We start from the raw sequence: 27,251 nt of genomic DNA, 5'->3' as shown, positions 1-27,251 counted from the left end.
TTTTCTTCATGATAAGAAATGCATATGAACATGTATATAGATATTATGATTAAATAAGTTATAATCTAGCTGCATTTAGCGTGCGCGCTAGAGGGGTGTGCATCCCCGAGGCGGAGTCTCTCTCAGCCGGATGCAGTTTCAATCTCTCCCCCTTAGATCGGGACATTCGCGCAACTCATAGAAGAGGCACCGACCACACAGAGAAATGCCAGTTTCTGAGTTTATAGTTATTAACATGACCTGCTTCTGTATTATATTAACTTTAATAAAGCAATAACACATTAAATTTTACTGCATTTAAAATTTAACGCCGGTATGTTTCTTTTAAAGAGCTCCGGCTCCACTTATTCCACAATGGTACATACTTCAGAATGTACTTTTTTTTTATATATAATTCCCTAATACTTTGGGATCTACATAAAATAAACTGTGAAAGTTTAGAGTGCATCTGGACTGATCTGTGTAATTCTTCCTCCATCAGGCGTGAACTGCTGCTCTCACGCGTCATCGTTACAGTGATTTCATGTTACGTTAAATGAGATCGAACGACTAGTCGACAACGAACATTTTTCTCGTAAATTTTTTATTTTCGATGATGTCGGCTAAATGTTTCAGCCCTAATACAAATGATAATATGCTTTTAAACTCACCTGCTTTAGTTGCTTGAATAAATCCGGGTGTCTGTCTTTCAGGCGCTTTATTAAGTTTGATGTGTTCACTCCTTTCATCAGAAAATTGCGAAAGCAGCATTTACAAATAGATTTTTGCTGATCTATGATGTTTCCCTTTTCATCAGCATCAAATACAAAGAATTTCCAAACCTTTTTCCACTTTTCGACAAGATTCAGTTGAGACTCCGCAGCAGCAGCTACTTTGCTTGCCGCAATCTTTTGCTTGTTGTGAGCGTCAAAAGTTCCCGACTCTGCATGAGTACCGGGTAGACCCGGTACTCTGTACCCCGGTACCTTCAGAAATTCTGGTATCGTAAATAATTTTTGGTTTGAGTACCGACTTGGTACTGGGGTTCTGGTATTTTTGACAACACTAATATATATATATACATACATGCATAACAACAACAAGAAGAACAACAACAACAACAACAGTTTTAGTGGTTTGAGTGAACCACACTTTTATATCCAGTTTCCTTTTCAAAGGAGTTTATACAAAGTATATTTTACATCCTGCTTAATAATATCTTTGCAGTAATGCAAAGATATTATTTAAATTTGAAAACACTGTGCATTTATAGTTGTTGTTGTTGCTAGTTTGTAAGTCTGAGTTGAAAAATACACATTTCAGCATTATCAGTAATCTATTTGTGCATTTTCCTTGATAACCAAACAAGTTGTCTCATGATACCATTTGTTTATATATCGCTATCGCAATATTAAACTCAATCGCAATATGACATTTTCCCCAAATTGCGCAGCCCTAATAAATATGTAATATCCATGTCAAAAAGTATCCAACTTTACCCTATTTTATGAGAAAATCAATCATCCATCTTCAGGCACAGACTGTATTGATGCTATATTACTGTCATATTTTCACATGGGGCTGTATGCTGTTTATATAAATAACACTGCACTGGATGCTAATATTTGCCCTTATAACCTCAAGGGTATTTTGTATGCAAATGAGTCATTCTGTCTGTTGTGTTTTTGATTGGTCCATGAGGGGCTGTGTTCATCGCATTGACTGGCGAACACTGGAATGTGTTTTTGATACAGAATAAATTCCAGTGTGGCGTATTGTTTGTCTGAAATCATGAAACAGTAACAAGCTCATTTTGCAAATGTGAACCATCTTAAAAACTCATGATTGCACAGATTAGATTTAAGCCACTTTGATCTGCAAATAAGGTTAAAATATGAATGTAGATTGAGCGTTTTTTAAGAAAGCATACTGGAGTGCTGTATGTTCACCTCGAAGAAAGATTAGTAGTATGACTGAGTATCAGTACTGTAATAATATCAATTGTTAGCATGACCATGAGAATTTCTGGAATCTGCTTTTCTTTTATAGAGTGCAAGAATGCATACCTATTGCTCTCATAAGAACATAATGAGAGCAAAACAAGAGAAAATGTGGATATGGAAAGACTAGCCAAGATTAAACGATTAAGAGCTTTAAGTTCACCCAAAACTGAAAAGTATGTCATCATTTACTCACCCTCATGTTGTTCCAAACTTGCATGACTTTTCTTCCGTGGAAAACCAAAGGAGATGTTAGAATGTTTGTCTCAGTCACCATTCACTTTCACTGAATGGGAAAAAGATACATTTAAAGTGATGAAAGTCATTCAGCAAATGATGACATCATTTTCATTTTAGGGTGAACTAACCCTTCAAATGCATGAGGTAATGTGCGTGCGTTTAATGTACAGGTGATTCAAGATGATGCAAAGAGTGTCTCTTTTAGCATGTTTGTAAGGTTTGCGTGCTGCTGCCTCATTCCCAGCATGATGGCAGTTGGATTTCCATTCCCTGCATGCATTATTCACTGTGAGCGTGCGACCTGCATCTCTGACAATGCAGTTTTCTCACTGCAGTCTGAGTGAGTCAGCACGCTGGTTACCAGGTTACTTACAGCCGCTGCAGCCCATCTGGAAGTATGCTGTATGAAACAGGTTTAAGGGCTGCTCTGACTTTATTGCGATGTCTGGCAGGTCCGCATGTAATGCATCTTCATCTTCAGATGAAGTGACATTGATCTACTTGTGACTGACTGGAGCGACTGCATTTGAAACCCACATGAGAGGTCACTGGGGTCCCAATCATTTGCTGTCATTTATGCTCTTAAATGACAGTATACTGCAAGGATATTAACATGCCTGGAAAGGGACAGAGGAAGAGTAAAGTCATCTGCATAGTTCTCTGCACAAAAGAGTGGGTGTGTGCTGTATGCTGTAGTATTTGTGTGAATACTAGTCTATACTGTAGTATGGTATAAATATACTATATTTTAAAGAATTATAGTATGTGGGGAAATACTATACTATACTATGGGGGTAAATATACTAAACTATAGAGGATGTGACACATTCTAGGCTATACTATAGGGGTAAATACTGTATTATACTATATTATACTATAGAGTATGGGGGTAAATATTATAAAAATGTTTTGAGTATGTGGCAAATACTATATTATACCATGGTATGGTGTAAATGTACTATACTGTATAGTACAATAGTATGTGGGCAAATACTATACTATTCTATGGGGTAAATATACCAAAATACAGAGGATGTGGCTAACTCTAGGCTATACTATGGGGTTAAATACTGTATTATATTATACTGTAGAGTATGTAGGAAAATACTATACTATGGGGGTAAATAGTATACTATTTTATTATGTGGCAAATACTATATTATACCATAATATGGTGTAAATGTACTATACTATACTGTATATTACAACAATGTGTGGGCAAATATTACACTAAACTATGGTAGTATTTCACGCAGTGAAAATTTTTACTGCGTTATTATATTCAATATACATTAATAAAGATTCAATGCAGTCAGAGTTTGTCTGAAAAGCAAAACATTCATTGAGATTTATTGGGCTTAACACGTCTGAAGTTATCCAGCCAAGTGATTCCTTTTTTTTTTTTCTCGTCAATATTGTTGTTTGATTAATATTATATCTATAGTTTTTGTGGTTGTTATTTGCAATTTTTATTGATTCTAATCATAAAACATACAACATAAAATACGGAATCAATTATTCATATTAAACCCCTCCCTCAGAACATCCCCACTAATCAAGCCTCAGAGAGGGATAAATGGCAACTGGAGACTGCAGTGGGACAGAGAGAGAGATTTACGGACAGCTGTCCAACACCTTTGTGTGTTTGTCTTTTTGTTTAAGTTTTTTACTAAACTATTATTTATATTGTCAAGCCGGTTCTTGCCTCCTCCTTTCCATTAATCCCCTTACACTGGTGCTGAAACATGGGAAGGAGGATAGATGCGCTGTTGTAGAGTCCTCGCCACTACCAGCCATCCGCCGGAGGACGGAGGAGCCCAGCTGCCTGAGAGCGGACGAACGGCTGCCGACCGCGAAGGGAGAAGGGGCTCCTAACTGACCGCCTGGAGCGGTCAGAGCCACTGCCAGGGGTGGAGGAGACCCCTTCCAGCCGCTAAAATGCGGCAGGGTATGAGACCGGGGCGGGGGAGACCCCTTCTGTTTTCCGAGAACGCGGTGAGGCATTCCGTCTGCCAGGGGCCGGAAGACTGCCTCCGATCCGTCCGGGGAGGCGCAACTGTCGTCCGTTGGAGGTTGGAGCAGTGGCCGAGGACCAAGCTATGGCGTATCGTAGAACCGGCGAGTAAGTGGTTTTTTTTTCTCTTCTCTCCTCTCTTTCTGCCACTGCTGCTCTGTGTTGGCCTTTCCCTCTCTTTTTAAAATGGTTTTGGTAATTTGGCACGATCGCCGTTACGGTGTGTAGGTGCCACTTTTTTTTCCCTATGTCCCCTCCCTCATCCAGGTAGATGGGGATGACCTGTCAGCAGACCCAGGGAAAGGGGGGGGTGAGGGGTGGGGGTGTATGTCATGCCGGGGGGCTCCCCGGCCTGAGAGAACAAGGGAGGATGGGGCCGGGTCGTAATTTCACACACCCAGCCCCTAATCAGGCTAATCAAGGCCAACTGGTGACTGCCGTGGGACAGAGAGAGAGATTTACGGTTTACAGATTTAAGTTTTTTATTAAACTATTATTTATATTGTCAAGCCGGTTCTCGCCGCCTCCTTTTCATTAATCCTTTTACATATATACTTTCAAACAACAACAATAATACACATAGCCAACTAAACTACAAAGCCAAATAATCCCCCCACTTACTGACAAACAAATCCCATTTCCCCAGCCTTCTAAATCTCCTCAAACGCCACCACCCCGCCCATCTCCCTGCACCACTCCCTAAACGAGTCTATAGTTAGTTATACATTTATATGAAACAATAACTGTCTTTGATATGTCCTCGTAAACTAGATAAATGCATGTTTATAGGGAAAGTTATCACACATCTATGAAACACAAACATGAGCTGAACATGTCTTGACACAACAGATCACAGGCAGATTCAAACACTCTCATACCTCACCGTCTTTTCTGGGTTCAACCATTATAATGTGCTTCCTGGGTCCTAAAATCTGCTCTAATTACACTTCAGTTCACTATAATTAATTGTCAAAGCCAGCTTTACTGTGATAAATCAATTGATCAAACATTTCTCATCAGTACTTTCTCTCATTCACAGGAATATTTCTACCCAAAGTATCTGGGTGAGTCATGCAGTGTTTTAACTCTTTTCTCAGTGTTTTTATGGTTTTATTTATAAATGGCTACAATATAACCTGTATTATATGAAGTGTATCATGTGCTTAAGTCTTCAGTTGATCCTAATTTAGATTTGATTTTCCTACAGTTTGTATAGAGAAGTTTGGTGACTCTGAGAAGAAGAAACATGATCTGATCACCTGCATCCACAGTGAGTGAACATGCACCTGTCTGTCTGTCTGTCTGTCTGTCTGTCTGTATGTCTGTGAGACCCTCTAAAAATGAATGAAGCCCCTCTAGAGAGTGTGTGTGACGCATGGTTGCACTCTAACCATTACGTTGCACTGACGTCTGTAGGAGGCTCGTCCTGCGCTACACTAGTCTGCTGATTTGGATGCACCCTCAGCTGGCTTACAATGCTGTACTGTGATTGGCCCGTTTGTGTCCAGCCAGACACCATGTTAGAGAGTTAGAGAGAGAGAGAGAGAGAGAGAGGGAGAGAGTGCTGATGTGTATCTGCAGCTCTTTCTCTCTCTTTCCTGATGGCTGGGTGTGCGCAGACTGATCAAGCACTTTCAGCAAACACATGAGATGCCTGTGACACTTTAAACTGACATTGAGCTGAAGAACACACAGTTACTGTTTGACTCTTCATAAATATATTTGAGAGGAGAGACTGCAGAGACTGATGTATAGATCAGGGTCTACAGAACTCCTCTCTGTCTAATGATTTTGTTGTCACATGACAACAGAAGGCCTTTCTGTCCATGGGTAAACTTAGGGCTGCACGATTATGACAAAAATCATAATTGACATATCTCTGATTGGTTAAAATCATCAACCACTAGGGGTGTAACTGTTCATTCATCTCATGATTTGGTTTGGTTCACGATACTGCGCTCACGGTTCGTTTCAGTTGACGATTCTTTAAACTATGCCTGAATCAAGAAAAGTTACGATTGAACGTTTTATTATTATCATTATTACTTTAAAGACATATGCAAAACATTTAAAATTTAGCACTGCTATTAATAGTTCTATATGATCCATCTGAGATGTAATCAGCCTAGAAAAGACCCAATGGAACAGGGTCAAATGGAAATATTAGCTATTAATTAGCTTTGCTGAAAATATGGAATAAAGATACATACATACAGAGATTAGCCAAAACATTATGACCACTCACAGGTGAAGCGAATAACATTGATCATGTCTTATCAAGGCCACATGTCAAGGTCTAAGTAGATTAGATGTCAAGTGAACAATCAGTTCTCGTAGTCAACATGTTGGATGCAGGAGAAATGGGCAGGAGTGCAGACCTGAGGGACTTCGACAAGGGAAAAATTGTTATGGCCAGTCGACTGGGTCAGAGCATCTCTGAAATGGCAAGGCTTGTGGGGTACTCCTGGTCAGCACCAACCGACAGTGGTCTGAGGAGGGAGAAACAACAAACCGGCGACAGGGTGTTGGGCACCCAAGGCTCATTGGTGTGCAAGGGCAACGAAGGCTATCCCATCTGGGATGAACCGACAAAAGGTCTACTTTCGCACAGAAAATTTGAATGATGGTTATGGCCAGAATGTGTCACAACACACAGTGCATCGCACCCTGCTGCGTATGGGGCTGCATAGCCGCAGATGGTCAAAGTGCCCATGATGACCTCTGTCTACCATTGAAAGTGCCTACAATGGGCATGTGAGCGTCGGTACTGGACCTTGGAACAGTGGAAGAAGGTTGCCTGGTCCGAAGAGTCCTGTTTTCTTTTACATCATGTGGACAGAAGTGATGGCTTCAGAATGCACTGTGGCAAGACTTGTGATGATCTGGGCAATATTCTGCTGGGAAACCCTGTGTCCAGCCATTCATGTGGATGTCAGTTTGACATGTTCCACGTACCTAAACATCGTAACAGACACCCCTTCATGGCAGTGGCCTCTTTCTGCAGGATAATGCGCCCTGCCACACTGCACACTTTGTTCGGGAATGGTTTGGGGAACATGATGAAGAGTTCAAGGTGTTTCCCTGGCTTCCAGATTCCCCAGATCTCAATCCGATTGAGCATGTGTGAGATGTGCTGGACCCATCAGTCTGACCTACGGCGGCTCCTTGGCATGCATTTTAAATATTTTAAATTAAAGCTGTATTTTTCAAAAATAATATTGTCTCTGATTACATCTAAATATTCTCTTCAAAAATACATATTTAATGGAAGTGCATGCTTATCTAGTTAAATAATGTCCATACTTAGTTCTCTACTGAAATGTACTGATGAACTAACATCAGACATATCATTTGAAATATAATAGGATTATTATAAACTCAGCAAAAAAAGAAACCTCCCTTTTTCAGGACACTGTATTTTAAAGATTAATTTGCAAAAATCCAAATAAATTTACAGATCTTTATTGTAAAGTGTTTTCCATGCATGTTCAATGAACCTTTAAACAATTATTGAACAAGCACCTGTGGAACGGTCTTTAGGACAATAGCGGCTTACAGACGGTAGGCAATTTAGGTCACAGTTATGAAAAATTAAGACACTAAAGAGACCTTATGAATCTGAAAAATACCAAAAGAAAGATGCCCTGTGTCCCTGCTCATCTGTGTGAACATGCCTTAGGCATACTGCATGGAGGCATGAGGACTGCAGATGTGACCAGGACAATAAATTGCAATGTCTGTACTGTGAGACGCCTAAGACAGACTACAGGGAGACAGGAAGGTCAGCTGATTGTCCTCGCAGTGACAGACCACGTGTAACCACACCTGCACAGATTGGTACATCCGAATATCACACCTGCGGGACATGTATAGGATGGCAACAACAGCCTGAGTTACAACAGGAACAAACAATCCCTCCATCAGTGCTCCGACTGTCTGCAATAGGCTGAGAGAGGCTGGACTGAGGGCTTGTAGGCCTGTTGTAAGGCAGGTCCTTACCAGACATCACCGGCAACAGTGTCGCCTATGGGCACAAACCCACCTTCGCTTGACCAGACAGGACTGGCAAAAAGTGGTCTTCACTGACAAGTTGCGGTTCTGTCTCACTAGGGGTGATGGTTGGTCTTGTGTTTATCGTCGATGGAATGAGCGTTACACCGAGGCCTGTTCACTGGAGTGGGATCGATTTAGAGATGGAGGGTCCATCATAGTCTGGGGTGGTGTGTCACAGCATCATTGGTCTGAGCTTGTTGTCATTTGCAGGCAATCTCAGAGCTATACTTTGTTCAGTAAGACATTAGTCTAATCCATTTCTATTAGTCACATGTCGTGAAACTTGTTCAGTTTATGTCTTAGCTGTTGAATCTTTTTATGTTCACACAAATGTTTACACATGTTAAGTTTGCTGAAAATAAAAGCAGTTGAACGTGAGAGGACGTTTCTTTTTTTTGCTGAGTTTACATATTCAGTACTATATTAAGAAAATTAATATTGCACTCATATGCATATCATAAAACCTCTGTAAACTTTTATATATTTATAACTTAAATATTTTCTCTCACGCAGTCAAAGCAGATCACTCGATCTTGCGCATTAGATGGACATCAGATCCCTCTTGCTAAACAGGCACTTCTCTCTCCCATTCCCTGTATTACATTCACTTACATGGTTTCACTTTCAGTTCTCACAGATTCAGCTAGTAATTTAGTAGCGATTTCTGTATGTATTCCCCCGTTACATAGGACATTGCGCAAACTGGATACAGACGCTTGAAAAAACTAAGATAAAATCTCCACAATGTGTATCATCACATTTTTTAACCACAATGCAGGGCTCGACAATAAGGACTGCCCGATGGCCCGGGGCCAGTGTGATAGACTCGGGCCAGTTGCTAGAACTGTCACTTGCCCGATCGGGCCAGTGCTGCATTTATAATATTAGTGCAAACAAACAACAAGCGAGAGAGCACAAACATTTCACTGAGCATACGAAGTCTTCTAACCGAGGAGTGAGCGTGAGTATATTTATTTCGCAAAGACTCGCAAATGCACAATATACTGCACGCGCCAAAGCACAGATGCGTGCACGCACAAGATCGTGCAGATACCAAGCGCACTCTCCTAGCACTGTCCTCACTCTTTTCCAAGTGTCTTAGCAGCAGCTATTACCAATGTGTGGAAAAAAACTTCATGAATGGGATTTAACGTATTTTGCAACATTTTAAGTATCCCCGCACATTCCGTGTTCACAGTGTGCGAAATTCCCACATTCCCCATCTGTCGCTCACTCGATGTTGTTTCGATTGAAGCGACACTAGGGATCCTTCTTGAAGGCCTCGGTTACCTCTGAACTTGAGAAAAGGCCAATGAGAAATTGGCATACAGAATTTGCATGTATTCAGCAAGCTGGTGTTCCACTACTGTTCCACTCGCCTCTAAGAGCATTGCTGTTGGATCCTACGGTGCGTTACCAGCAACTTTCTCCCTTCTCTGCACTCCAGTGCATTCCATGCCCCTGAGCGCTTCGACATTTTACTGCCCGAAAATGGCTTCCTCGCTCCTCCGCTCTCACTACCCTCCACAGCAGAGCGGCCCCTCAAGCTGTCTCCAAACACCTACAGTCACAGCACCATGGACGTGGTCCCCTCGCCTCCACACCTTTGACTGTAGACTCCCGGCGGACCGGTTCTGACGAGTCTAGAGGATGCTTCCATAGGACCTCCTCCTCCAGTGGGTACACGGAGCAAGGTAAGTGCTTTGAGTTTTTTTCTCAGCACAACTGTTTTGGGATGCAACTTTGCTCCCCGACATAATATTACCTGCTCCCCCCGCTGCAAAGCACGTAATTCGTGATTGTCCCCTTAGTGCCCCCCCGCTCGGAGCTTGGACATGTAGCTTATGCTTCCAACCCATTGCGCTGGCTGGCCAAGACTCAGCTACGCGATTTTGCTCGCCAGGCACTCTCCCCACAGGGATGCGATCGAGCCAGCCGAGATGAAGCCAGTGTTCTACAGTCCTCACTTCATCATACCCAAGACAGGCGGTGCGTGGCGGCCAATCTTGGACCTGTGAGTTCTGAACTGGGCATCACACAGACTCCATTCAAAGGTGCTCACGTGGAAACTTATTCTAACGTGTGTCTAGCGGTAGACCTGAAGGATGCGTACTTTCACGTCTCATCTTTGCCTCTGCACAGACCCTTCCTACGTTTCGCATCCGAAGGCCTAGTACCATGTCCTCCCTTTCGGCACATCCCTGTCCCCTCACGTCTTCATGAAGGCTGCAGAGGTGATTTCCTCAAGGACTGGCTGATTCTAGCTCACTCTCGAGAGTCTCTGTGCACTCACAGGGACTAGGTGCTCAGGCACCTCAGCCGTCTAGGGCTTCAGGTCCACTGGGAAAAAAACAAGCTCTCCCCGGTTCAGAGCATCTCTTTTCTCGGCATGGAGTTAGACTCAGTCTTAACAACAGCGTGCCACAAAAGCAAGCACACCCAGCCGGTGCTGAACTGCCTAAGTTCGCTCAGACAAGGCACATCGGGTCCACTGCAGTGGTACCAGATGCTCCTGGGGCATATGACATCCTCAGCAGTGGCCGTGCTGCTTGGGTTGATGCATATGAGACCGCTTCAGCACTGGCTTCAGACTTGATTCCCGAGATGGGCATGGCGCCGTGGCACATACCGTGTGTTCATCACCTCTTTCTGCCCTTAGACAGACTTAGACAGGAGTCCCCCTACAGCAGTTGTCCAGATGCGTCGTGGTCACCACAGACACCTCCAAACTGGGTTGGGGTGCCATGTGCAACGGGCACGTCATCTGCCTAGAGTTGTTGGCTGTACTTTTTGCCTTGCGGAGGTCTCTCCCACTGGTCCAGGGCAAGCACATCTTGATCCGTTCAGACAGCACCACGTCGGTGGTGTACATAAATCGCCAAGGTGGCGTACACTCTCGTCACATGTCACAACTCGCCAGCCATCTCTCTCAGCGGAGACTACCATCCTCAGGTAGTCCAGCTGATTTGAGAGCGGTTCGGCAAAGCACAGGTGGACAGTTTGCTTCACAAAAGACCTCCCACTTCCCGTTCTAGTACTCCCTAATGGAGGCTTCCCTCAGGACAGATGCACTGGCACATAGCTGGCCCCGGGGGCTGAGCAAATGGGAGGATGAGGAACAAGTCACCCTAGTGGCCCCCTATTGGCCCACTTGGACTTGGTTCTCTGATCTTATGCTCGTCACGACTGCACCTCCCTTGCAGATTCCCCTGAGAAGGGACTTTCTTTCTCAGGGACTGGGCATCCTCTGGCATCTACGTCCAGACCTCTGGAACCTCCATGTCTGGCCCTTGGACGGACTGCAGAAGATCCAAGTGGCCTACCACCTGCTGTCGTAGACACGGTCAAACAAGCCAGAGCACCCCCTACCAGGCAGCTTTATGCCCGAAGTGGCGCTTGTTCGCGAATTGGTGTTCTTCCTTATCTGAAGACCCGCAGAGATGTGCAGTCAGGTCAGTGCTCTCATGTCTGCAGGAGAGGCTGGAGGGGAGGTTGTCACCTTCCACCTTGAAGGTCTATGTAGCTGCCATGTCAGCTCACCGCAATGCAGTGGAAAGCAAGTCCTTAGGGAAGCACGACCTGATCATCAGGTTCCTTAGAGGCACCCGGAGGCTGAACCCTCCCAGGCCATGCCTGTTCCCAACATGTGGTCCTTTCGGGCCTTCAAAGACCCCCTTTCGAGCCACTAGAGTCAGTCGAGCTTGGAGCAATCTCTTTGAAGACGGGCCTCCTGATTGTGCTCACTTCTGATTGTGCTTGCTTCCATCAAGAGGGTTGGGGACCTGCGACCATTCTCTGTCAGCGACTCTTGCCTGGAGTCCGGTGCGGCAGATGCTCACGTCATCCTAAGACCTCGACCAGGCTATGTGCCCAAGGTTCCTACGACTCTCTCAGAGGTAGTGAACCTGCAAGCTGCCCCAGGAGGAGGCAGACCCAGCCTTATTGTTGGTGTGTCCAGTGCGTGCTTTGCATACCTATGTGAACTACATGCAGAGCTTTAGATGTTCTGTGCAGCTCGTTGTTCGCTGTGGCAGACAGCGGAAAGGGGCGCAGTCTCCAGCAGAGGTTGCCCACTGGGTCGTCAATGCCATGGCTGGCCTATCAGACCCAGGCCGTGTCTGCCACCTTGCGGGTTTGAGCACAAACTATGAGCAGAATAGGTTTTCCACTGAGTTTTGCCATCTCAGATTAATCCCTCTGTGTGTATTTTCTGCAGTACGGTCCCCCTGCCGGCGGACCCTTGTCTCCCTTGGGCAGTCCCCTCTGCCCCCCGGTCGCTGTGTTTTATAGTAACTCCTCCCTCGCTAGGTAGGATCTACGACCGCGCCAGTTCCACATGTGGCCTGAAAACCCACCTCCCCCCAGCTTGGGCAGGATGTGGTCTCTGCGGGGTCTTTTCCCCCTGATGAAAAGAATGCCTTCCCCGATGGGTGTTATAGCATTAAATGGCCCCAGCCGTTTTAACTGTATGTAAAAACAGAGAGAGAAAAAGCGTGGCTTTCACGGCCTGCTCCCATGCTTGGCACGTGGCCCCCCCCGGGGATGCCAGGAACCGAAAAAGTTTTACGTTTTTATGGGATGTTGGGGAAGGGTATGTGCAGTGATGCAGCAACTGCCTGCCCGCACCTGCATCAGCTGTTAACGTACAGGGTTCATCGCTTGGCACAATTGAACAACGTCGAGTGAGCGATAGGCGAGGAATGTCTAGTTTTCTATAGTAATCCCCGTTCCCTGATAGTGGTGTCCCCCCGACCACTGCGCTGTACCGATCCACTGTAAGACCGAACCTTTATTCTCGGTTCCTAAGTGCAAAACATGACTAGACAGATGCACGATTCCCTCCTTTATTTTCTCATTATTTTGCCTTTAGAGATGAAGCGCTGAATGAGACGTAATAAACTTTGTTAAACCCCAGTTATACACGTGTCTGGAAATCATGAGCTGTTCAATATCCAAAATGTAATATACATTTAATTAGGTAATGTTTCAAAACATAACATTAATTCGACATAATAATGGCATTTGATATGAAAAGAAGCAAGATCACTATGATATTGGTCTATTATTAGCAGAGCTGTTCAGCTGTAGGGTGAAGATGAATATTTGAAACCGCCTACTCCTCTAAAAACATGTAACAGGTGTTTTATGACGATGACATGAATAGACTGTTTCAAATATTCTCATTTCTGGACCATACAGGTATTTTTGTTTTTTATATATCGGTCAGTGTTGTTCTTGTTTGGTTGTTTGATTTGATGTTATATACATGTTGTTAATTCACAAATCAGGCCTAATATCTACCTAATGTATATTGCACATCACAACCGTTTAGTAGCAAGTCTTTTCTCTCAGCCAATAATCAAATCTTTAACTCAGTGACTAAATCTTTGATCCTTGTGAAAACGCTATACATGGGCAAAAGTTGCATGACAGCATGACTAAACGGGTGACCGAAAACCCATCATCTCCTCCACAGAACTTGTGCCATAAAAGCACATTTGTACATGGAAGGACAACTGAGGTTAATATGATGTATTTATGAATTTATATCTGTAAAGCACATATATGGGATTACATAAGGCATAAATCATATCTTGCTAATTATAAATGTGATTCAATTTTGGAGGACATTTAATTTATTTTTTTCTCTCCACTTTTTCTCCCCAATTTGGAATGCCCAATTCCCAATATGCTCCAAGTCCTCCTGGTGACATTGAGACTCAATCCCACCTCAGTCTGGTTGATGGAAGATGAATCTCAGTTGCCTCCGCATCTGAGACCATCAATCCACACATCTTATCACTTGGCTTGTTGAGCGTGTTACGGAGACATGGCGCGTGTGGAGGATTCACACTATTCTCCGTGGCATCCACGCACAACTCGCCACACGCCCCACAAAAAGCGAACCACATTATAGTGACCACAAGGAGACTCTCCCTTCCCTAGCATTCGGGCCAATTTGTTGTCTTAGGAGACCTGGCTGGAATCACTCAGCACGCCCTGGATTCAAACTCGTGACTCCAGGGGTGGTAGCCAGCGTCTTTGCTCGCTGAGCTACCCTGGCACCTGGGGGACATTGTATTAAAAACATAAGATATGTAAAAAATATTTATCTTCGGACATAGTTTTTAAAGCCATGATGGTAAAAACGGCTATTTGTCATTTGTGTTGGGGCCAGTAGAAATATTCCTTGGTGTTGAGCCCTGCAATGTATCGTGCCACAACCGTCACACCCTTATCAACCATGGCAAAAACTTATGTTAAATAGAATTAAATAAACTTTTCAAGATTAATTAATTGTGGCAGCTGTAATCTTGATTATTTATTAGATTAATTGTGCAGCCCTAGTTAAACTACACCTGTATTTGGTATTGTGGACAAAAGTTTTTCAAATATTAACAGTGTTTTAAAACAAAACCGTTTCACAGCTTATTTAAATCAAAATAATAATAATAAAAGATTATGATAATTTTTTTTTAGGCCTGTCAAGATTATGAAATTTGGCTGATGATTAATTTTCACACAAATTATTGCAATTATCATGATTAATATCATGATTAAAAATTGAGTTTTAGGGTTTTCATGATTAGGACAATTGTCATTCAAATTATCCTACTTATTGTGCGTGTGCTTCATACACCTTAAGAAATAATGTATTCATATTTAACTTGGAATCATAAATAGAGATATATGATTTCCTTTATGGCTTTAAAACCGTTTTTTTCCATGGTTTATTACTTTATTCTGTCTTGTTTTCTTGTGATAACAACTTAAGTGTAAATCACTGCAGAATCATTCCAAAGACGTCATTCATATTGCAATGTCAGAAGAGCATGAGGGTGTCACATATCTCATTAATCAAGGCCTGACGGTAGCGGAAATAACTTTGTGCCATTGAAGCACTGTATCAAAGATTTATCCGTCTGAAAACACTTACAAATAAAAAAAAATTTGTTCCTGGGTAGTATGTGTTATTTCCTAATTGCTTATGTCTCAAAAGTATAGAAAATGGCTATTATTCCCCCACAAACTTTGCTTTTGTGACCAGGACAGTGATACGTCTTTTGAAATGTACAAATTTCCAGTGAGAAAACGGGCAAATTTGTGTCTTTTCGTTAACAAAGTCAGAAAAAAACAACATATGAATCCAAATGAACATGTATTTATACTAAAGTAATACAAAATTGACTACAAAAGATTTAGAAGCGAGTAGTTTTTCGGGATTTACAATTTATACTGTAAATCACTTTCACGAATCAGCCCCCAAATGTAGTCTCCTATCAAGTTCTTGTTATACTGTCCTTGGTAGCGTTGTTCAAAATCCAGTATATCCTGATAGAAGTGCTCGCCTTGTTCCTCCGAATACGCTCCCATGTTCTCCTTGAATTTATCAAGATGAGCATCAAGGATATGGACTTTGAAGAATTTCAGAAGTGGAGCTGAGCATAGAAACCCATACTACCCCCTACAAAAAGACCTGAACGATTTGATTAGAGACCTTGGTCTCACTAAGTCCAATGCCAAGCTTTTGACATCTAGGCTCAAGCAGTGGAACTTGTTGGATGAAAGTGTGCAAGTTGCAGATCAGAGGAAGCATCACAACCTTTTTCCAGCTTCTTCACCTGTCAAGGTGGACTCTGCTTCTGCCACAATGTGACCAGTCTGTTCGAGGCAATCAGAATCTCCTGTAACCATAATGAGTGACAGTTCATCCAGGAGCCTCAAAGCCGTGTTGCTCCATAATGGTAACAAGTACTTTCTCTTCCCCTGGCTCACTCAGTGCACCTCAAAAAGGTTTACAACAGCATCAAGACATTTCTGGATGCCTTGAAGTATGATGAGTACGGCTGAGAGGTCATGGGAGACTTAAAAATGTTGGCATTCCTGATGGGTCTCCAAGGTGGTTTTACCAAGTTTCCCTGCTATCTTTGTCTTTGAGACACCAGGGACACCAAGGTGTACTACCACAGGTGGGACTGGCCACAGCGGACTTAGTTCTCTGTGGGGAGGAACAACGTCAAGTGGGAGCCACTGGTGGACCCCCAGAAGGTGCTAATACCACCTTGTATCAAACAAGTCAGAGCTCTAGATAATGAATCAGTAGTCTTCAAGTACCTTCAAGACTTCTTTCCTAAGCTGTCTGAGGCAAAGGCCAAAGCTGGTGTCTTTGTCGGACTACAGATAAAGAAGATCCTGGAGTGCAATGAAACAGCTTTTTCGCAGTGGATCGGGGCCTCCTGGGCAATCAAAAGGCTGAAAACTATGTGGAGCTGGTTGAGACTCTACGGTGAAGAACTACGGTACAATGGGCTGTAGGATGTCCCTCAAAGTCCATATCCTTGATGCTCATCATGATAAATTCAAGGAGAACATGGGAGCGTACTCTGAGGAGCAAGGCGAGCACTTCCATCAGGATTTTGAATGCCGTTATCAAGGACAGTACAACGCAAACTGCATTTGGCGGCTGATTCGTGAAAGTGAATTACAGTATAATCATGAATCTGTAGTCATTTTTGTATTAAGTATGAATACATGATAATTTGGATTCATATGTTGTTTTTTTCTGACTTGATGTGAACGAAAAGACACAAATTTGCCGGTTTTCTCATTGGAAATAGGTACATTTCAAAATATCACTGTCCTGGTCACAAAAGCAAAGTTTATAGGGAATAATAGCCATTATACTTTTGAGACATAATCAATTAGGAAATTAAGAAATTCTATGGAAAGGAGGCGGCGAGTACTGGCTTGACAATATAAATAATAGTTTAATAATAAACTGAACCAAAAACAAAACACAAACACACAGGTGTCGGGCAGCTGCACCTAAATCTCTCTCTCTCTCTCTCTCTGTTGTACTGCCATCTCTGGTTGGCCTTTATCCCTCTCAGAGGCTTGATTAGCCTGATTAGGGGCCTAATCAATGACCAGGCACTGCTCATTAGATCAAAAGGGTGCTTCTACTAAATACTGAACAAAGGGTCTCAATACTTAGGACCATGTGATATTTCAGTTTTTCTTTTTTAATAAATGTGCAAAAATGTCAACAATTCTGTGTTTTTCTGTCAATATGGGGTGCTGTGTGTACAATAATGAGGAAAAATGATGAACTTAAATGATTTTAGCAAATGGCTGCAATATAACAGAGTGAAAAATTTAAGGGGGTCTAAATACTTTCCGTACCCACTGTGTGTATGTATGTGTATGTGTGTATATATATATATATGTATATATATATATATATATATATATATATATATATATATATATATATATATGTATGTGTGTATATATATATATATATATATATATGTGTATATATATATATATGTGTGTATATACAGTGAGGAAAATAAGTATTTGAACACCCTGCTATTTTGCAAGTTCTCCCACTTAGAAATCATGGAGGGGTCTGAAATTGTCATCGTAAGTGCATGTCCACTGTGAGAGACATAATCTAAAAAACAAAATCCAGAAATCACAATGTATGATTTTTTAACTATTTATTTGTATGATACAGCTGCAAATAAGTATTTGAACACCTGAGAAAATCAATGTTAATATTTGGTACAGTAGCCTTTGTTTGCAATTACAGAGGTCAAACGTTTCCTGTAGTTTTTCACCAGGTTTGCACACACTGCAGGAGGGATTTTGGCCCACTCCTCCACACAGATCTTCTCTAGATCAGTAAGGTTTCTGGGCTGTCCCTGAGAAACACAGAGTTTGAGCTCCCTCCAAAGATTCTCTATTGGGTTTAGGTCTGGAGACTGGCTAGGCCACGCCAGAACCTTGATATGCTTCTTACAGAGCCACTCCTTGGTTATCCTGGCAGTGTGCTTTGGGTCATTGGCATGTTGGAAGACCCAGCCTCGACCCATCTTCAATGCTCTAACTGAGGGAAGGAGGTTGTTCCCCAAAATCTCGCAATACATGGCCCCGGTCATCCTCTCCTTAATACAGTGCAGTCGCCCTGTCCCATGTGCAGAAAAACACCCCCAAAGCATGACGCTACCACCCCCATGCTTCACAGTAGGAATGGTGTTCTTGGGATGGTACTCATCATTCTTCTTCCTCCAAACACGGTTAGTGGAATTATGACCAAAAAGTTATATTTTGGTCTCATCTGACCACATGACTTTCTCCCATGACTTCTCTGGATCATCCAAATGGTCATTGGCAAACTTAAGACGGGCCTTGACATGTGCTGGTTTAAGCAGGGGAAACTTCCGTGCCATGCATGACTTCAAACCATGACGTCTTAGTGTATTACCAACAGTAACCTTGGAAACGGTGGTCCCAGCTCTTTTCAGGTCATTGACCAGCTCCTCCCGTGTAGTTCTGGGCTGATTTCTCACCTTTCTTAGGATCATTGAGACCCCACGAGGTGAGATCTTGCATGGAGCCCCAGTCCGAGGGAGATTGACAGTCATGTTTAGCTTCTTCCATTTTCTAATGATTGCTCCAACAGTGGACCTTTTTTCACCAAGCTGCTTGGCAATTTCCCCGTAGCCCTTTCCAGCCTTGTGGAGGTGTACAATTTTGTCTCTAGTGTCTTTGGACAGCTCTTTGGTCTTGGCCATGTTAGTAGTTGGATTCTTTCTGATTGTATGGGGTGGACAGGTGTCTTTATGCAGCTAACGACCTCAAACAGGTGCATCTAATTTAGGATAATAAATGGAGTGGAGGTGGACATTTTAAAGGTAGACTAACAGGTCTTTGAGGGTCAGAATTCTAGCTGATAGACAGGTGTTCAAATACTTATTTGCAGCTGTATCATACAAATAAATAGTTAAAAAATCATATATTGTGATTTCTGGATTTTTTTTTTTTTTTGATTATGTCTCTCACAGTGGACATGCACCTACGATGACAATTTCAGACCCCTCCATGATTTCCAAGTGGGAGAACTTGCAAAATAGCAAGGTGTTCAAATACTTATTTTCCTCACTGTATATTAGTGTATATAAACTATTCTAGAATCAATCTTATGGACTGATGGACAAAAATGTATAGTCCCTACCAGATGGGTTCAAATGTCTCCAAATATCTGTAAGACCAAGATTTTTTACACATCCTGTGAAGCATCAGTGTTGCTCTAGGGGGCTTGCACACTTTTGCTTCACTATGATCAAGGACTGAGTCCATCAACAGATTAAAGTATCCTCACAATATTATATTGGCGTGCCAGCAGCTTGCAACATCCCTTCAAGATCTAAAAAAAGCCATGATCATCAGTGCTATGTGCATAAATATTTGCCATAATCAACCTTTGCCCCTGATTTTCAGCTAAAACAATTATGACTCTTCCAAATTTATCTTTAATCTATTTGAGACATTTGAATTATTGATGCTTACTTATCAGTGTATTGACTACCCTGCTCTTACTTGAGCTAGCACAAAAGAAAATATGTCCACCCCATGTCTTCCCAAATGTTTCAGCTTCCTGTGGGTAAAGATGTGTTTCTTGAAGAACACTATATCATATTTCTTACATTTAAGAAAAGGTGCCCCAACCCATTCAAATTCCATGTGGAGAGAGACAATCCACTCCTAATAACATTTGACATTTTGACATATTAGAAAAAATAGATTGTGTTTCAGAAATAAAATTATAAAGATCACATTCCAACATTAGTGCAACAATCAAACCTCAACCTTCCCCCCGAACCAAACAAACAGGAAAAAAGTAAAACGTGCGCATTAACCCTGCGCATGCCAGCGCCAACCGGCATCCGTCCCTCCAAACTCAACAGTTTATGTACACCTACGAGAGCCCCTGCCACAACTTAGCTGTCGGATTGCTCAAGTCCAGTGTTTCTATACAAATGTTTCTTCTGTCAGTCTTCTTATTTTGTGTATACTGTATATTGTATTTTTATTAGGTGTATATTGTGTTGTGTAACAGATGTGTAAACTGTGTTGTGTAAATCAGATGTTTATTGAAATTGTCATAATGTTATGTTGCTTGGAACTGCACCCAAGACTTGTGTATATGGTTGAGTGACAATAAAGGGAATTTGATTTGTTATTCCACTGGTTACAATCGTTAGCGGATTGGCAGTTAATTCCCTCCCCGATGAGTCCAGATAATCAATCTGTTTTTCGACATCTCTCAATCTTGTAACCACCTACCATGGTAGTGATCAATCGATGTATTACAGCAAGATCCAACAAGGCAGCAACGATCTTCGTCAGGATTGCCGACATGTTCAACAATTCTTACCGAATTTGCCTCACTTCTCTGACTAAATTGGCTCCCTGTCTCGTGGCCTGCTCAGGGGTGTCAGCTTGAGAACTTAAGTGTCTTTTAATGTCTCCAGAGCCCAAGAATTTTGAATTCTTTGACATATTGTCCTCCTAGAACCATTATGGAACAGAGTGTATCGAATCTCACCGGTATATGTCATAAAAAGTATTAAAACTAGCAAAGTGTGCAGAGCTCACTGTTCACACTTCCGATCCTTGCTTGGCTTCACGTGACTTGTCGATAGAATTGTTTCTAATTCAGAGACAAATGTAAAGAAATTCACAAATAGAATGTTGGTTCACAAATAAATTTAATGAGATCCACAAATAAAGGAGTTTCACAAAAATTAAACAAATTCACAAATAAAAAGAATGAGATTTACAAGTATATATTAGGAGTTTCACAAAAAATAAAATGAATTCACAAATAAATCAAATTAGATTTGCAAATAATTTTTTTTATTTACAAATATATTTTGAACTCTGTACAGCATTCATTTGTGGATCGCTTGCTGTGGATTTGTGATTTCTGAAACATTTCTTGCTCAAATTAAAACAGCAGGCTTAACAGTCAGGCAGGTTAGCTATAAAGCTAATGATCAGGATATTTTGTAAATGGGCAATTATCAGCTGTCGACAATTAACAAGACACATTTACACATTTATAACTGAGAGAAAATGATACGAACCTTAAGTCACACTATTCCTCTGACATCCGTTTCTTAGAGCCTTGGAGCTTCTCTTTATGTGCTTGATTCCATGCTCATGAGAGCGCTGTGACTCTGATCCTACACTGACAGTAAAATGAAGCATGATTGGTTGAAGATAGAATGTGCTACGAATGGTCCGAGTAATGTGGCCATTATCTGATTGGCTTGAGTAGATGATTTGTGGAGTCCACTTATTTGTGGATTGCCTGCAGTTCTTGCACAAGAAATTTTTCAAAATTCTGCCATCCACCAATGCACATCAAGCGAATTCACAAATGAATGCTGGACAGAGTTGTATTTGTCAGTTAAAAAATATATTTGTAAATAATTTTTTTATTTGCAAATCTCAGATTATTTATTTGTGAATTCACTTTTTGTGAAATTTAAATAACATTTTGTGGATCTCATTCAATTTAGTTGTGAACCAACTTTATAGTTGTGAATCTCTTTCCATTTGTCTCTGAATTAGTAGCAATTCTATCTTCATATAGAGAAGCCTACTGTTGCGATAAACATAAGATGCTGTGCCTGTGACTTTTGAGCTGCTCTAGGTGCCAAAATTAGTTTTGTTGTGGGAACTTTAAGTCGAAATTGCAAGAACAAAAGAGTAAATTACGTTGTGATCACAAGAACTCAAGACAGATGAAAAGTGATAAACCATGGACAAAACTGGCTTCTGTATATTATATTATATTATATTATATTAGATTTCACACGTTATTTTAAGGGTCTCCAATTAAACTCACAAGCCCTTATTTCTCTTGAAAGAAGACCTTTTGAGATTCTGTTTGCATTTGAAAATCTATTTGGAGCGCTCACATAATGTAATAACATCGGAAAATAGGACTATGGCTGCCCCCGACTAAAGATTTTTCTAGTCGACTTGTCGTTAATTTAAGCCATTAGTCAACTAGTTGTCGCACGTTTATATTAATTTAATTACTTAAATACATTTTTTGTTGGGGCATCAGAAAATGATTTGAGTTCCAAGGCTGAGAAAGAATGTTATAAGTAACATTGCTAACACTGTTCTTCATTACAGAGAAATACCAAACCGTAAAATATAAATTTTACAAGCGCACGCACTCACGAAGTGAGCCGCAGCGACACCGGCAAAAGTGGTAATGATTCTGAATGTGCCGGAAAAACCAGCAAGGAGAGTGTCTGAGCATTTTGTTAATTTATAGAGAGAAATACACATGCAGTAAGCGAGGTGGTAATTTAGCTTCCCCACTCCCCACGAAAATTGGATAAGCCTATTAGCGCATCTTTATCTAGGTAATCTAACGTTAGAGCGAGCGGTCATGCTAACTGGCTAATGTTAGGCTACTTGCATGTTTGAAACGATAAGCCATGTTTGGCTGTAGAGTTTGCATGTCACCTTCTTGGGGTCATCCACGATCATGTCTGTCCATTACTGACTGCATGCCTTCGCCACTACATGTAGAGGTTTTATTTTCTGCAACCAACTGACCATTCAAAACTTGGTCGACCAAGATGCTTCTCATCAACTAACGTTTGGTGAACTATTAGGGGGCAGCCCTAAATATGACACAGTATTGTGCCATTCATGGCATGCTTTTTAGCTCATGCCTCACACAAACAAACACAAAATTTTAACGAAGAAATTAAAATCATCTTCATTATAGAAGTGTATTATAAATGGCATCTATTTTTGAACAAATTAATATATTCAGACACAAAAACTGAATGTCTTTCTGTCTCTTACTTTCAGATATTCCAGATCAGTGTTCTCCCAACCCCTGTTATCATTTGGGTACGGTGCGCTGTGAGGACAAGAAAGGCGAGTTCCTGTGTCATTGCTTCACAGGATGGACTGGAGTTAGATGTGACGAAGGTACAAACTTCTTTTTTTGACAAAGGCATCTTTTTAATCACCTTTGATCTTTCTTGCAGTTTACTTTACAAATATTTCATGTAGTCTCAATTAATAACATAATAATATGACTCTAAATAGCTTTAGAATGGAGTATAACATCACAGGACACTGATGTCACTAATTCACATGTCACACTTCATGTCAACTACACAAAATTGACATAGGGTCTGTTCTAAAACTTAGTGAGCTGCCTTGCCTGTCTACATAGGTAGCTGTCTTCTATGGCACCATCCTTGCTGAAATGATGCCTCATAAGAAAGAGATTTGAAAGGCTCTTCATAGGCGGCAGCTCCGCACATCATTCAAATAGTGCTCATCTACATCTGATGCTACCTTTGAATTTGGCCAAAACAAGATATCTTAACTCTTTCCCCACCAGCGTTTTTAAAAAAAGTTGCCAGCCACCGCCAGGGTTTTTGACGATTTTCGCTAAAATTTAATGGCCCGCAGAATATTTTCTTCCATGAATATATGAAGATACTATATATCAAAATAAAGATCTGAGCCTCTGCTTTTAGGCAAAAAAAAAAAGATTTTATTGTATCTTCATTTGTTCTTTTTTTATTGCCACTTGAACAGAGGTAGGTTTTGTCAAACAACATTTCGGACAAAAAGCTGAGAAAAAGGCATTTTTATCAAACAAGTGCTTTAGTATTAGTATGGTGTTCCACTTCACGTTTGAGACGATCGCAGTCTGTTTCTTTGATCAAAGAGTTGCGTACTCTTTCAAAACATGCGCATGGGTCTTCCTTACCGTATACCACCTAAAACACGGATACCCGGAAAATTCTGTGTTTGGCGGGGAAGCGTTTTTTCATAAAACCCGGAAAATTCCGTGTTTGGCGGGGAAAGAGTTAAGAGGCAGCGTTATTAAAATACCTACCTTTTGGAACAGCCTTCCTGTCGGGAGCATGCCTATGATGTCTTAAAATGCTGACTTCGGAGGACGCTCACTAGGTTTTGGAACAGAACCATTGTCACACACACACACACACACACACACACACACACACACACACACACACACACACACACTGATCATTTAAGAATAATCCAAATATTGCAGTGCAATTTCATGGAATAGTTTTTGAGTCATTGTTGTAATGATGTGTTAATCCAATCAGTTTTCTATGAATGTCATTAAGTCATGTGAGACAGGTTCTGTATTCACTGGATTGGTTTGCTTCTCTGTGCCTGACTGTCTCTCTGCTGAGTGATTTTCATATTAGATGATTCATGAAGTTCTTCAGTAGCACAGGCTGTACTTGTATCTTATGTTGTGGTAAAACTGCAGATTCATCCATCATGTTCTCCAGCAGTAGCAAAGCATCTGACTCAGGACTTTACTAAGGAAGCAGACTTTGCACAAGGTCCTTAAAGTGTTTTAATTTATCTAAGAGGAATTAAATTTCTGGAATACCTGGAAAATCAGCTTGTTTTGTTGAAAAGTGCATGAAAGTATTTGAAATTAAAATTCAACATTTTTTCCATATAATATGTGTCCATTTAAGACAAGATACACACACTACACTTTCATTGAATAAGACTATGTAATCGGATATTGTAGTCATGTGACAAATACCCTAATGCCGACATCCAATCATTGTCATTGACAGACGATGAATTGTCATTCCACAATATCGGGGAAATGAAAAAACCTTGGGGCTGGGAAATTGCCAAATATATTACAGTAATTAGTAGCCCAGGGTGTGAAATTAGTACCGACCAACATGTATTGCGGATATTTCATGCGCCTTGACTGGTAATTTTGTGTGTGTGACACAACAAGATATGCTGTTAGACACAAAGACACGCTTGGAAAAAGCACTCTTTATTAGATTTTTAAAAACAGATGACAGAATAGCCATCGATGCACGAGTCTGATGCGCTATTTGTTCAGAGGCGTGCAGTGCAAGCGTGTCTCATGGAACACATGTAAAGGGTTCACACTCTTTTGTTTGTCATCCGAAAACAGTTTGCAAGAATGGTGTCGTCTATGAGAAGGCTGCAAATGAGTTTCATTTTCTTTTTTTCCTCTGAGCAGTTTGCGCTTAACTTGCACTGTGAACTCTACAGGTTCACTTTATATAGAGTATACAGTACTGTGTATATATAACCTACAATGTAAACCTATAAACCTAAAATGTATGTATATTTAAAATATATTATCATTATTATTGTTACTATGTTTACATTTTATAATTGTCTTTTAGATCTTAATTTGCGTTAAGAGTAATTTTCCACCTGTTGTTGTAGACGTACTTGCATAACGGCAAATGGGAGGTGATTTTTATTTACTTTTTGTTTCGTTAAGTGCAGTTTGAATTTAGAAATATCTTTTGGTTTAAGTTTTTTGTGTTTTAATAAAATTATTTCATTTTTTAAAGCAAAATCAATAAAGTACAAATATTACACATACCCTCGTCAGTGGGGGCAGCGGGGTTAATGATGTAATCGGATATCGCAATATTTTTTGCTTCCAGCCCTAGTCAGTTGTCATTCTAAAGGTAAAAAGGGCCATACATTTTAATCACACATAGCACAGATGTGGTAAGGAATCCATTCGACTCCACTTTCGTTAATATGCGCTCAAGCAAAACACCTCTGCAAGACTCTCGCTGATCTGCCGCTATTCTTAAAGAGACAGTGCCGTTTGACTGCATGATTCCACCCACAAGCACAACCCTTGCCAATCATTAGGCAAGGTTTGAATTCAGTCATCTGATTGGTTAATGTTGGCCTGTGTGTGTGTGTGTGTGTGTGTGTGTGTGTGTGTGTGTGTGTGTGTGTGTGTGTGTGTGTGTGTGATTTACAGATGTAAACGAGTGCATCAAACAAAACGGAAGATGTGACTACGAATGTAATAACACTGTGGGTAGTTACCACTGCTCCTGTCGTCAAGGATACAGACTGTCCGGTCACCACACGTGTCTGGGTAAGTTAGTGTTCTGTATTACTTTGCACACTGTATTAGTTTGTAAGAATGAGTATTAATGTTGAGACATGTATAGAACCAGTGGAGGAACATGAAACACTCCAGAATGAAAGTTCTGTCATTATGTACTCAAACCTGTAGGCTGTTATTTTCTCCAAGGAGGGATAAGATATCCTTAACATTTCATATCAGGAACTTATAGTAAATGTAAATACACAGATATCATTAAATATCATGTGGAGTGAAAGAAGTTAAAGGTTGACTGATAGTGGATTGTGCCGGTACGATAACTAAGGTGGTGGGAAATACTGATAATTGATTAATCAGCGGATGGTTTTAAAAATCTATTTTAGAACATCAAAATGTAGTCCTTTCCTTTCTATGGTGGGCACAGACAAAGAGTCCAAAATGAACAAAATCCCAGATTCAGTTTATTGTTCAACCAACATCCCAATAATAAAATGTTTAGTAAAAACAAGTCCGAAAGGACTTCCGGTTGATCGAGGTGTGAGATGGCAGCATGGAACTAACGCTCCCGGTCATTTAGTGTAAAAGCCCTCAAAAAATTAAATACTCTTTGCCAAATTGCAAGATATGGTTGGAAAATGAGTGGGGCAGAACCTAATTATACCGAAAACACATGAGGAGTGTAATGAGATCGGATGCCAACGACAACTCTCTACCTGAGTAATAGCATGGCATCGAAACTTTGCGTGCATTGCGAGCACTTAGCAAGGACTTCTCTGATTTGAAGACAGAATTGAAAAGGAGATCAGTGAATTCATAGACGAATTTAGGAAGGATATGGAAATAGATCAACTGAAGAGCAACATACATCAGAAGCTGCAAAATATTGCAGGTGATATTCAGTCGCACCTCACGACTATTAATGAGACCGAGAAACGGATCACTGAACTTGAAACTGCAAACCTGAAATTGAAGGATGCGTTAATTCACAACTTAAAACAGCAAAAGGTGGCCCACAGTAAAATCACGGATCCCAAAGGCCGGCTACAGCGAAATAACATTAGTATTTACAGTATCAAAGAGGGAGAGGAGGGTGCATCCATGTTCAAATTCATTAACGCTCTCCTAAAAATGGAGCTCTCAATGGATGGTGGCTTGGATCTACAAATGCAGAGAGCACAAATATAATAATATTTGTATAGTGACA

At 41.2% G+C, this 27,251-nt stretch overlaps 1 protein-coding gene across 2 annotated transcripts in view; it reads left to right on the top strand.

Annotated features, from left to right (window-relative positions):
• The window catches only part of LOC127651444 (growth arrest-specific protein 6-like), a 68,580-nt gene that overhangs the window by 3,590 nt on the left and 37,739 nt on the right, over positions 1-27,251 (top strand). For both annotated transcript variants that reach the window (XM_052137269.1, XM_052137268.1), the window contains exons 4-7: positions 5,273-5,297; positions 5,441-5,503; positions 22,978-23,100; positions 25,958-26,077. In XM_052137269.1, coding sequence (XP_051993229.1) covers positions 5,273-5,297; positions 5,441-5,503; positions 22,978-23,100; positions 25,958-26,077 — 331 coding nt within the window. The remainder of the gene's footprint in view (positions 1-5,272; positions 5,298-5,440; positions 5,504-22,977; positions 23,101-25,957; positions 26,078-27,251) is intronic.

The sequence above is a fragment of the Xyrauchen texanus genome, chromosome 11, assembly GCF_025860055.1.
Source record: "Xyrauchen texanus isolate HMW12.3.18 chromosome 11, RBS_HiC_50CHRs, whole genome shotgun sequence".
In the NCBI taxonomy this organism is placed as follows: Eukaryota; Metazoa; Chordata; class Actinopteri; order Cypriniformes; family Catostomidae; genus Xyrauchen; species Xyrauchen texanus.
The sequence above is the reverse complement of the archived record's forward strand: the minus strand, read 5'-3'. Positions and strand labels throughout refer to the sequence as shown.